Below are 13,616 nucleotides of genomic sequence, written 5' to 3'. Positions count from 1 at the left end.
CCGTAGCCTTGACTAGATGGACTTTGTTGGCAAAGTAATGTCTCTGCTTTTGAATATGCTATCTAGGTTGGTCATAACTTTCCTTCCAAGGAGTAAGCGTCTTTCAATTTCATGGCTGCAGGCACCATCTGCAGTGATTTTGGAGCCCAGAAAAATAAACTCTGACACTGTTTCCACTGTTTCCCCATTAGACTCAACAAATATATTAAGACACTTGTAACTATATTCCATTGGTTCAAAAAGTTAGAAAAAGATTGAGTATGGGGTAGAATTGCTCCTGTCAGCTTAAGAGAGCCAATTTTTAAATCAATAAGAATTTTGCAAGCCCGTGGTTAAACTTTTGGTAGCTTTGAGTTAGTTATGGTAGGAGTGTTTACATATGAAGCTGGCAAATGCTACAAATCAGCACAAATCAGGCCTTTTTTAATTTTGGAAAGCTGGTTTATCAGTACACCACTGGGCATGGTAGATATAAAAGAGACCTTAAATAAAATTTCTAGAGATGAAACCCACAATGTCTGAGATGAAAAATACACTGGATGGAATTAACGTCAGATTAGACAAAGCATAAGAAAGAATTAGTGAACTTAAAGTTCAAAGCTCAGTCGCATCCGACTCTTTATGACCCCATCGACTGTAGCCTGCCAGGCTCCTCTGTCCATTGGATTTTCCAGGCAGTATGGATTTTTCATACTGGAGTGGGTTTCCATTTAGTGAACTTAAAGAAGTAGTAATAAAAACTATCCAAGATGGGCTTCCCAGGTGGCACTAGTGGTAAAGAACCTCCCTACCAATGCAGGAGACATAAGAAATGCAGGGTCAATCCTTGGATCAAGAAGATTCTCCTGGAGGAGTGTATGGCAACTTACTCCACTATTCTACCTGGAGAATCCCATGGAAAGAGGAGCCTGGCAGGCTACAGTCCATAGGGTCACAGTCAGTCAGACACGACTGAGGCGACTTAGCATGTACAAGATGAAGCACAGATGGAAGAAGGCTGAGAGAATAAGCAGAACGTTAGTGAGCTGTGGGGCAACTTCAGTGCCTATATTAAGACACAAGTTCCTAAAAGGAGAGAAAAGAAAGCAACAAAAACTATTTGAAGAAATAATGGATGAAAAATTTCTAAATTTGATGAGAACTATAAAGCCACAGACTCAGGAAGCTCAGCAAACTCCAAGCCCAAGAAATACAATTGAAAACTATACCATGGCACATAAAAATCAAATTCCTAAACACCAGTGTCAAGAGAAACTTTCAAAGGTAGCCAGAGGAAAAAGACGCATTATATACAGAGACACAAAGCTAATAATGATAAAGGACTTCTCTTCAGAAACATTGCAAGCCAAAATATGGTATGTAACACTTTTAAAATCCTGAAAGAAAAAATACTGCCAGCTTAAAATCCTCAGTGAAAATATCTTTCAAAAGTAAAGGAGAAATAAAGAGTTAAATATAAAAGCTGAAAAAATTTATCACTAACAGACCTGCACTACAAAAATGTTAAGTCCTTCAGGCTGAAAGAAAATGGAACCAGATGGAAAATTTCATCTGCAAAAAAGAATGGAAAGCACCATAATTTTAAACCGATGGGAAAATATGACTTTTTCTTATTTTTACTCTTTTAAAAAGATAATATTTAAAGCAAAAATGGTTGCTGTCTATTGTGGGGTTTATTTATCTGTTCCTCCCCTTTGTGTATGGCATCCATCGTCAGTATTACAAGTTGACTGCTAAAGTTCCAGCTATCATTCCATATTTCAGGCAGGAAACGGAAGAACAAGGGATGGAAAGATGTTCCTTTCAGCCAAGTCACCTCTCCCTCCAAGGAGTTTCCCAAAAGTTCCACTCAGTGACTTCCACTTAAATGTCAGTGGCCACTCTTAGAAGCCCAGGAGTTGGGGAACAGTTGTCATTTAGCTGAGCACATTGCCACCGTGAGTAAAACCAGTCTTGTTACCAAGAACAGAGGATAGATACTAGATGGGCAGGTACCAATCACTATCATCCTTCTTACAAGTTGCATAACAGTGGGCAGTTGTATTTTCTATCAAACTGTTGGTAAATGTTAAATGTCAATAAAATTTTATGTTTAATTTTAAAATACCAGCCTTATTGATATGTAACCCACACATCATAAAATTTAGCCTTTTAAATTATAAAATTCAGTGGTCTTTAGTAGATTTACAGTTATGCAAGCATCTTCACTACTTAATTTTAGAACATTTTCACTAACCTCAAAAGAAATTTCATGCCTGTTGGCAGTCATTCATTCTCATTCCCTCATCCCCCAAGTTCCTGGCAACCAGTGTTCTATTTTCTGTCTATGAATCTGCATATTCTGGACATTTCACATAAATCAAACCATACAATATGTGATTTCTGTGTCTGGCTTCTTTCACTTTGTAATTTTTTAAAGATTCATCTATGTTGTAACATGTATCAGTCAGTACTCCCTTCCTTTTTGTGGCTGAGTAATATTCCATTATGGCACCCCACTCCAGTACTCTTGCCTGGAAAATCCCATGGATGGAGGAGTCTGGTGGGCTGCAGTCCATGGGGTCGCTAGGAATCAGACATGACTGAGTGACTTCACTTTCATGCATTGGAGGAGGAAATGGCAACCCACTCCAGTATTCTTGCCTGGAGAATCCCAGGGACAGGGGAGCCTGGTGGGCTGCCGTCTATGGGGTCGCACAGAGTCGGACACGACTGAAGCGACTTAGCAGCAGCAGCAGCAATATTCCCTTATAGGGATAGATCACCTATAGATGGACTGTCCATGTACAAATTTTTGTGTGGACGTATGTCTTCAGCTCTTTTGGGTGTATGTCTAGGAGCAGAATTGCTAAGTCATATTTTATACTTATTTCTAAAATGTGGTTCTTTTGGAGTCTAACGATTCATCTTTATTCAAGCTAAATGTAGTGACCTGAGAAGTGCTTTGTCTCAGTTTGAAGTTCTAGTATGCTTTGAGGCAGTGGACATTTCAGGATGTGCCATCACCATGTTCCTTTGCCATTGGAGATACAGAAGGCACAATGGAGAAGTTAAAAAATGGTGATTGTGATTATCTTACAGATCCATCACAGTAATGACTGCCTTCTTTTTTTTTTTTTCTAGCATATTCCTTCTCTTCTGTGTCTGTATTTCCTGTGAAAGAGCATCATTATCATGTACCGTACTAAATTATGTTTTTCCATTTCCAGGCATTTCTAAGATGTATACTGATATCATTAGAGGAGAATCAATGATCATCTGTGGCTTCACATCCATTTTTTTTGCAATTTTTAAGACAGGCATACTTCAAATGTCCAACTTTAGAGGTAAGAGCATTATTTTTCTCTATTTATTTATTTATTTATTTTTAAAATTTTGGCTATCCTCCATGGCATGTGGGACTTCAGTTCCCTGGCTGGGAATTGAACCCATGCCCCCTGCATTGTAAGGTGGAGTTTTAACTGCTGGATCACTATTGAAGTCCCATCTGTGTATTTTCTAAAATCATTCTTATGTAGTCCTTTTTAATTCATACCAAAATTAAAATATATTCAAGATGTCTTAACTTTGCCGCTTCCCCTATTCTTTACTTATGGACCAATTAAAATAGTATATCAGGTAAGAAGAAAATAACTGCCACTGAGTGTTTCCTTAGATTAGAGGGGAAAGTTGTGAAAGAAATGATTTCATATCTCTCAACATGCATCGCACAACAGGAAGAAACAACACTGTAAAGCATTTATCCTCCAATTAAAAAAAAAAACGTGGCTTGGTCCTGAGTTTGAGTCTGAGGGTGAAAGTAGTACCGTGGAGTCAGGTTCTAGAAGTGATAATGAGCAGAAGTGCAAACAGGCTGCAGGTTGGTGGGGATCCTGAGCATGGTGTGCTTGGCCCTGACGTAGTTTGTAAAAAAATATATATATATTTAAATATATTTTGGCTCATTGTTCACTCACCAGGTGAGTTTTTCACATTTATCGGTTCAGTTCAGTCACTCAGTCGTGTCCACCTCTTTGCGACCCCACAGACTGCAGCACACCAAGCTTCCCTGTCCATCACCAACTCACATTTATGCTCTTTGCCTGACTCCTGACAGCATTTGAGTCTGCTGTCCTCAGATAAGCAAACCTCAAGCTGCAGACTGTGGGGTAAATGTATCCCCAGAAAGCCTCTTTTGCCAGGCTTTCATGGGAAACTTCCATCTGCTGAAGAACAAGGTTCTCACTCAAAATCTCAAGAGCAAACCGATGGGCATTGCCCAAATGCAATTAATAAAAGAAAAAAATTATATTTCACCTTTCTTTTTTCTTATTTCCTTTTTCTAGAGTTACATGTAATCATGGGCCTCACCTTGGACATTTTGGGGAGCATAGCATGTGGATATTGGTGTGCAAGGATCATTCAGTTTATATTGACTGACCTGTTCAGCAATACACTGACCAATATAATTTTTTGCATCTCAATGGTGTACATGACTTTCTACATTGGTAAGACAGAAACAGATACAAAAATTCCATCCTTGATGTGTATTTTGTGTTTTTAAATTTTCCCTTGTTCTTGAATCCAGCTTCCTCCCAACAGCTTTTCTGCTTTTTTTTTTTTTAATGTGGCTCTTTTGTGTGGCTTGTCATACTATCTTTCTTCCACCTCTAGCTCTTTCCTGGATTGTCTTAACATCCCCTAAATTTCAACTCCATGTTCCTTCTCTTGCATTCCTCCTCCATGTGGTTACTCTCTTATTCTTTTTTTAACTCTACCCTTTGACCTTACCTTTATTCCCTGGCAGTCCCCTGGAAGAGGAAACAGACCTGAGCCAATTTCTGCTCTGACCCTTAGCAACCCATCTCTAAAATGAGAAAGCTAGGAGAGAAGCTCCTGAGATCTTTTCCAGTTCAGCAGTACCCATTCAGTGGGTACCAGGTTGAGGGGACCGTAGAAATGGTGGCCCTTACCTGACGCTAGGAGGCAGGAAAGGAGTTGGAGAAATCAGGTATATCTACCTCTGGAAGAAAAGCAGGACAGAGGACTAATCACAGGAATCGGAGTACCTAATGCTGGGAGACGTTCAAACAGTCCTCTTCTAGTTTAGTCCAGTGAGCTTGGGAACTAAAGTTTTTACCCCATTAACTGAGGTAACCAGTCCCCCAAAGCCATAGTAACTATGGCAAAAACACAGCCAAATCCTGCTTCTCCTCTTAGCTCACACAGTGGAGCAATTCCATCCATGAAAGGCCTCAGGTATCAAGAGGTTAATTACTCCTCTTTTCACCTCCACTTACCAAACAGCACTGCTTTCTCTACGATAAAGTGCTACCTATTGTTGCTCACCACTCCAAATCAGTAAAATTACAGAACAACATTCACTGAAAATTCATTTCCTTGCTCTCTTCATTTTTCTCCTCCCTTATGTCCCTGTTATGAATGCCTTAAGTGCCTGAAGAAATAAAGTTAATTTAATATTTCCTTTTTTCCCACCTTGGACCGTAAGTTCCTTGAGACAGAGCTGTCTCTTATCCATCTTTATATTTATTATCTTTTCTATGTTCCCCGAGTCAAGCCCAATGCTCACCATAGGCCCAAATAATTAAACACATGTTGGTTGAATAAACTATTAGTCGTTAAAGAGCTTGAAAGTTAGGCAGAGTTCACTTCAAACCAGAGCTTTACGATTTATTAGCTTGGTAACTTTGGAATATTACTTAACCTCTTTAAACTTCAGTTAGTTCCTCATCTATAAACGTGATCTAATACAGCCTAATTTAGAGGGGCACGCCAGGTGTAGTGAGGTAGTGTGTGTCGTGTGACTCACTTATGCTGGCGTCCTGGAGGTAACTTTGACCGGCTCACGAGAGCTGACTGTTCACATCTCTTCCCAGCACTTTATTCAAGTGACATAACGTGGGTGTAGCTTGAAATAGGCCATAGTGGGACCATGGAAATTGGCAGACACAGTCAATTTTTTTTTTTTTTTTTTTACCACCCAGACTGCTGCTGATAAACATTTACCAGCATGCCACTGGGCTCAAGGTAGGGCAGCCAATAAATGGTGATTCCTTTCCCCTTTCCTCCTAATTCACGTAGGTGCTCTCGGTCAAGTGCTTGAGAGGTCTGGAGTAGATGCTCCCTCACTTGCTCTCAGAAGGAATCTGCTACAAAGCCTTGATCTTGGACCCCTAGCCTCCAGGCTGTGAGATAATACATTCTTGTTGAAGACACTTTGGTAACAGCCCTAGGAAATGAATGCCCATTCCCTCATCCATAACACTTTTTATGCTTCAGGAATTAAAAACAATTTTCTGGCCATTCTCCCCTCTTATACTTAATCAGATCCTGACAACAAAAGTCAGGAACAGACAGTTCTAAGGAGAAGTTGCATTGCCAGAAAGCTAGACATAGATAAAATTTTTATTTACACATTCTCTAATGTGACATTTCTGTCTTATTATCTAATTTTATTTTTTTTCTTCACTAACGAACACATTGTTAACTGGCTTGAATCCAGGGAGTGTCTGATTGAGGTCCAAACCTCATCTCTTTGAAGCACATGTAGTAATTTCCATTTTTAAATCCACAGTACTTGGGGTTTTGGAAAAAACCTGTGTCAGCACATTTGTTCTTTTTTCTTTTCTTTTTTTTTTTTTCTCCAATGAGTCAACTCTTCGCATGAGGTGGCCAAAGTACTGGAGTTTCAGCTTTAGCATCATTCCTTCCAGAGAAATCCCAGGGCTGATCTCCTTCAGAATGGACTGGTTGGATCTCCAGTTGGACTATGAAGAAGGCTGAGTGCAGAAGAATTGATGGTTTTGAACTGTGGTGTTGGAGAAGACTCTTGAGAGTCCCTTGGACTGCAAGGAGATCCAACCAGTCTATTTGTTCTTTTTTCATAAAATAAAATAGTCAGGAAATTGCACAGACATTGCCACATAGACAAGACACATTGGAACATTGTTGGTTGACAGGTAGTATGGCTAAGAATGTTAATATATCAGCCCACGGAAAAAATTTTAGTCTTGGGACCCCATGAACTGTATCTTGCCAGGTGCCTCTGTCTGTGGGATTCTCCAGGCAAGAATAGTGGAATGGGTTGCCAATTCCTTCTCCAGGGGATCTTCCCGACCCAGGAATCGAACCTAGGTCTCCTACATTGCAGGCAAATTCTATACTGACTAAGCTATGAGGAAAGCCCCAAAAGTGCAAGTATTAGTCACTCAGTCGTGTCCGACTCTGTGACCCCATGGTCTGTCCATGGAATTCTCCGGGCAAGAATACTGGAGTGGGTTGCCATTCCCTTCTCCAGGGGATCTTCCTACCCAGGGATCGAACTCAGTCTCCTGCATTGCAGGCAGATTCTTTACCATCTAAGCTACCAGGGAAACCCTAGTGTATAAAAGGCACTTTAAGAGAGTCATCGTATAATTCATGTAAGATGATGGGTTGTGTGTAAGTCTAGGCCAGAGGTACAGGAAGAGAGGTAAGATGATGGGTTGTGTGTATAAGTCTAGACCAGAGGTACAGCAAGAGTGGTGGTGAGAGGGGTCTGTTAGAGCAGAAGGAATATTTTATCAAGTGGCATTGGTCAGAATTTCTGGTGAATGGAAACACCTTTAAGTCAGTTTTATTGTTTTAAAATAATGCGTTCCTTTCTTAACCTGTGCCAAGGCTGATTGTTCTCACTCTTTTTTTATGTCATTGGTCTAGGCTGTAACTTCAGTCATGACCCTAACATTTTCTTGTTGGGAAACATCCATTCCTGAATCCTGTTGTTTTTAGGAAACAAAATCCCTTTGATTCTCCTATTAGGAGGACCTTCACTTTTTCTAAACCAGAGAGAGTTTGGGAGAGAGTCTGAGAGAGAGAGCCACTTTCCTGTGGCATCAATTTCCTGTGATGGTTTCTTACAACTGAATGAGAAAAACTTTACAACTCTATTTTTAACAACTTGGGTTTATGCTGATGAAAATTACTTTATGACATGTTCTGTGACTCTCTCCCTGCTTGTACATTTAAAGTACTATTTAAAGTAATAACATTTGTAATTTTCAAAAGACTTTGTTTTTCTAATTTTAAAACTAATACATGTTCCATGTAGAATTTTGGAAAAAATCTGAAAAGTCAAAGAAGAAATCACCCATAAATTTACCAATGATACATTTTGTTATATGTACTTAGTTTTCAAAAAATACATATGTACATAGATGTATTAATGTATGCATTTACACTATACATTCTTGTTACATTGGGATTATGCTAAATAATATCAGTTTAAAAATGAAGTTACTTAGTGGTTTCCTTGTAGCAGATGTTTCTTCTAAGTAGTGACTGTTATTTAAAAAAACTATAAGCTTTTAAATCCCATAGTTTGAGTTATAGGAAGTTGGAAATAAGATTTTGAGGAATAATTTTCCTATTATCACAGTCCCTAATACTGCTGGTTTATTGTCGTTGGTTATTTATGCTAAATTCAGTTAAATAAATAGGTTAAAAGAAATCTAAAGTGGCTTTAAGTGATTAGATAAATCAAAAGAATAATATAATCCTCTTCAAATTAATAAACAGTAAAGTGAACATTAAAAATAATAATGCAATAATAATGATGACCATTTATCCCTTGTTTTAAAAGTATGCCAAGCACTTTTCATGTAATCTGATTTTATTCTCACAATTCTGTGAGGCATTATTCGTTTACACTCATTCTACAGATACAGGGACACTAATGGAGAAAGGCGAGGTGACATTCCCAGAGCAACCAGCTCTGCCCTGCTTAAAGGGCTTCCACTCTGATCTTGCATGTACTTTCCCTTCCTTCTGTCTGACATTTATAATGTGCTATTTGAAGGCTCTGTAACCTTCAGGACTGTTGGTATTGATGGTGTTCAACCATTCTTCATAGTTGATTTTCCTGCCTCAGACTGCATTGACACATTTGTTTAGAGCCCAGGGAACTACATAGGGGTGCCTATATTGCAAAAAACAGTAGGCTTGAGGACCTGCAGTCACCAAGAAAGCACTGAGCTTGGGCCACAACCCCTAGGACATGCAGCACAGAGTCCTTGAGGTGCTGGGGAGAGGCTGTTAAACTTATTTTTCATTAGCTCTTTCCTCAAGGATGGTCTATGGCAGGGGTTGGCAAACTATAGCCAAATATGCCTATTAGTTTTGCATTGCCTATGAGCTAAGGATGGTTTTTACATTAAAAAAAAAACCCAAATAAAAATATTTTGCAGTATGCAAAAATTATTTGCAGTTAAAATTTCAATGTCCATTATTTATTGGGTGCTCATTTGTCATGTATTACCTGTGGCTGCTTATGTACTAGAACAGCTGAGGTGAATAGTAGCAACTAGGACCATGTGACCTGCAAATACTAAATATTTACCATATGATCCTTCACAGAGAAAGTTTGTCAATCCCCAATCTAAGTATTAGGCCAATCCCTTTAAGCAACTTTCTAAGAAATTCAATTACTGACTGTTTTAAATTTCCCAGTTCATCACTCAAGAGAAGTAGCTCCGTGTACAGATTTGAACACGACTAATTTTATTCTTTTTTTTTCTCCTCAGTGGAATTTTGGGGAATGTCAGGTACAGTTGCTTTAGCCACTGTAGGACTAAATTTAGATTCCTTAAGCTTTAAACCGAGGATCAAGTTGATAATTACTAAGTAAGTCTCATATTTTGTACTTGGTATAGGTCTCATAGAAGTTTAGTGCTTAAATGCCTTCATAAAAATAATAAAATTTCTTTTTATAACTTTTCTATCTTTTAATTTTTAATTTTACTGCCAGTCATATTTGAAAAGAACTTAAGTTACCAATGATTATTGACATTCCTATTATGAATTGATATTCCTATTATGAATAATGTAATATCAGTGGCTCAGAGATCATAGTACTTCTTCTAACTCTTTGATAAAAATTGAATTGTGAGAAGTTTAAAAACTACTTTATTCCTTTGTTTTCTACATAACATACCTGAATGACAGTATCATAGTACGAAAAGAGCTGGGAAAAGAAAAGTAGCAGAAAGGTGCAATACCAGCAAACTCTAATCTAGCTTTACCTATGGTGTAATAAGGATATATGTGGACAGAGTAAAAGCCATTTGCCTGTCTTCTCCGACAAATGCATTAGCTGTTCTCTGAGCAGCTGTGCTAAATTATAGAATTGTCTCAGAATTATTTCATACCAATTCATAGTCTAGTGTATAAATTCTTACATTGGATGAAAGCCAGTGTTGAAATGAGAAAAATAAGCCATTATCCTGAGTTTTCCTGTGAAGATTTGTTGCTTTAATATAAAGGACTATTTTTTTGTTCTGGAATTATGTCCTTCATACTTCTTAGATGTTTAAAATGTCATTTCTCTCATGAAATTCCAGTCATGGAAGATGGTACTTTTTAAAAAAATTACTCTGCAAACTTTTTAAAAAATGGCCTCTGTAGCTTATTTTAGTCTTGTGTATATGTGATTGACACTTTATTGATTTTCAAAAACCAGAAGCTTAGTAATAACTAGTTCATAGAACATATCCTTTTTGTCTGAATTTTGGACCATTTTCTGAGCTCAGTCATGTTATCTGTCAGCATCATTATAAATTACTCATTCTATTCATTCAATTGTTTATTCTTTTATGTATTCAACCAGGCCTTTCTTATTATCTCCTATGGCCTGGACATTGTATCCTAGGTTTGGGGCTTTGAAAATAAGTCCCTTCTCAGAAGACACTCATTGTTAAATGATGGATGTGTTTATTTAAGAGACTATGAATAAGTATAAATAATTATATCTTTATTGGAGAAGGCAATGGCAACCCACTCCAGTACTCTTGCCTGGAAAATCTCATGGGCGGAGGAGCCTGGTAGGCTGCAGTCCCTGGGGTTGCTGTGAGTTGGACACGACTGAGCAGCTTCGCTTTCACTTTTCACTTTCATGCATTGGAGAAGGAAATGGCAACCCACTCCAGTGTTATTGCCTGGAGAATCCCAGGGACGGGGGATTCTGGTGGGCTCCCGTCTATGGGGTCGCACAGAGTCCGACACGACTGAAGCGACTCAGCAGCAGCAGCAGCAGGAGCAGCAGCAGGATCTTACTATATGTAAGGCATTTCTTAAGGTCCTATGGAGACATTTAAAAAATTCTTCTACTCAGTCAGTTATTCCATCATTTCTGAATTTTGATAAAACTAAGCTGTGGGGTTTGAGGTCCCACTTATACCCTTTTCTGTTAGGAGATCTGAATCAACTGAGTCAAGTGACAGGAGTCAGGTAGAGAATTGGACTGTCTGCTTGATTGGAGTAATGCTGTATCAGAGAACATGGTTTCTATTTGCAGCTAAAATGAAGCTTCCTAATGCTTCTTTCCCAGTGTAGATCTTGAGGCTTACCTATAGGGAGGCTGGTTTGTGGGTCAGACAGACGGTCATCCAGTCCTCTGAAAGGGGAGGTCTGAATAGAGGGGTTCAAGAAGGGGCAGGACTTGAGATCTGACTGTACAAGTCAGACCTGGCCCAGACCCAGGTGTGATACCACATGGAGCCAGAGCAGCCCCACACCCTAAGCACTGAATCTTTGGAGGTGGGGCTAGATGCGTATATTTTTGTTTTTGTTTTTTTTAAGGTTTTTTTTTTTTTTTGATGTGGACCATTTTTAAAGTCTTTATTGAATTTGTTACAACGTTGCTTCTGTTTTACGTTTTGGTTTTTTGGCTGCGAGATGTGGGTTCTTAGCTCCCAGACCAGGAATCGAAACCCATACCCTCTGCCCTAGGAGAAATCCTAACCGCTGGAAGGCCAGGGAAGTCACAAGACATGTAGATTTTTGGAAAGCAATTTGAGTGGTTCTAATGTGCTTCTCTGCTTGAGAACCATAGTGTTGTAGATGACTGGGACTGTGGGGACTCAGAGGAGTATCATGTCCAGCGAGTGTGCTGAGGATATTTTTCCTGAAGAGTATGGGGTTGGAGTCAGCCTCACAACATCTTTAGGAATTTGGTAGATGAGAAATCAGAGGAGACCTTCAAGATAAGGGCATGAGTGTGCCCATATGACCCAGCAATCCCGCTACTTAGGCATATGTTCTGAGGAAACCAAAATTGAAAAAGACACAGGTACCCCAATGTTCATTGCAGCACTATTAACAATAGCTAGAACATGGAACTAACCTACATGTCCACTGACAGATGAATCGATAAAGAAGCTGTGGTACATATATACAATGGAATGCTGCTGCTGCTGCTGCTAAGTCGCTTCAGTCGTGTCCGACTCTGTGCGACCCCATAGACGGCAGCCCACCAGGCTTCCCCGTCCCCAGGATTCTCCAGGCAAGAACACTGGAGTGAGTTGCTATTTCCTTCTCCAATGCATGAAAGTGAAAAGTGAAAGTGAAGTCGCTCAGTCATGTCCGACTCTAGCGACCCCATGGACTGCAGCCCACCAGCCTTCTCCGTCCATGGGATTTTCCAAACAAAAGTACTGGAGTGGGGTGCCATACTCAGCCATAAAAAGGAATGCATTTGAGTCAGTTCTAATGAGCCTATTATACAGTGTGAAGTAAGTCAGAAAGAGAAAATAAATATCATATACTGATGCATATATATGGTATCTGAAAAGATGGTACTGATGAGTTTTTTTTCAGGGCAGCAATGGAGAAACAGACATAGAAAACAGACCTATGGACCTGGGGAAAGTGGAGGAGGGAGAGGGTAGGATGTATGGAGAGAGTAACAGAAATTTACATTACCATATGTAAAAGAGATAACCAATGGGAATTTGCTGTATGACTTAGGGAACTCAAACAGGTGCTCTGTGACAATCTAGAAGGGTAGGATGGGGAGGGAGATGGAAGGGAGGTTTGGAAGGGAGGGGACATGGGTGTACCTATGGATGATTCTTATTGATGTATGACAGAAAACCACAGAATTCTGTAAAGCAATTATCCTTCAGTTAAAAAAATAAATTAAAAAAAAAAAGATAAGGCGTGAGTGTGCCTGCTCAGTCACTCAGTCATGTCCAACTCTTTGTGACCCTGTGATCTGTAGCCTGCCAGGTTCCTCTCTCCATGGGATTCTCCAGACAAGAATACTGGATAAAGGACTTTCATGCAAATCACCAAGGGAAAAGTAGTGCAGAGCATGTTGAGGGGATCCAGTCAGCTATTACAAAGTCAGGGTTAACCAGACAGGGGGCTCCTTGCAGCAGCCTCAGCTGTGATTTCAGTCATGCGTCTGACATGGATATGCTGCCAACTCATCTCAGCAAAATCGCCACATCACCAACTTGGTGGGAGGTGAAATCTTTATTTTTCTGCCTTGATCTTACTACTCTGCTGCGAGAGAGGAAGCCCACAGATATTGGTGCGATCAGGGTAATGGGAATATGAAACAATATATTTTAGTTCCAACAAAATACTTTTAATGAAATTCATTAATTTTTATTTCAGTTCAGTTCAGTCGCTCAGTTGTGTCCAACTCTTTGTGACCCCATGAATCGCAGCATGCCAGGCCTCCCTGTCCATCACCATCTCCCGGAGTTCATTCAAACTCACGTCCATCGAGTCAGTGATGCCATCCAGCCATCTCATCCTCTGTCGTTCCCCTCTTCCTCCTGCCCCCAATCCCTCCT

At 39.6% G+C, this 13,616-nt stretch overlaps 1 protein-coding gene across 1 annotated transcript in view; it reads left to right on the top strand.

Annotated features, from left to right (window-relative positions):
• Positions 1-13,616, top strand: part of SLC9C2 (solute carrier family 9 member C2 (putative)) — a 98,175-nt gene that overhangs the window by 18,634 nt on the left and 65,925 nt on the right. Inside the window, exons 5-7 of the mRNA XM_019976284.2 lie at positions 3,210-3,326; positions 4,326-4,487; positions 9,561-9,660. Of these exons, the coding sequence (XP_019831843.2) occupies positions 3,210-3,326; positions 4,326-4,487; positions 9,561-9,660 (379 nt within the window). The remainder of the gene's footprint in view (positions 1-3,209; positions 3,327-4,325; positions 4,488-9,560; positions 9,661-13,616) is intronic.

This window comes from Bos indicus, chromosome 16 (assembly GCF_029378745.1).
Source record: "Bos indicus isolate NIAB-ARS_2022 breed Sahiwal x Tharparkar chromosome 16, NIAB-ARS_B.indTharparkar_mat_pri_1.0, whole genome shotgun sequence".
Lineage (NCBI taxonomy): Eukaryota > Metazoa > Chordata > Mammalia > Artiodactyla > Bovidae > Bos > Bos indicus.
The sequence above is the reverse complement of the archived record's forward strand: the minus strand, read 5'-3'. Positions and strand labels throughout refer to the sequence as shown.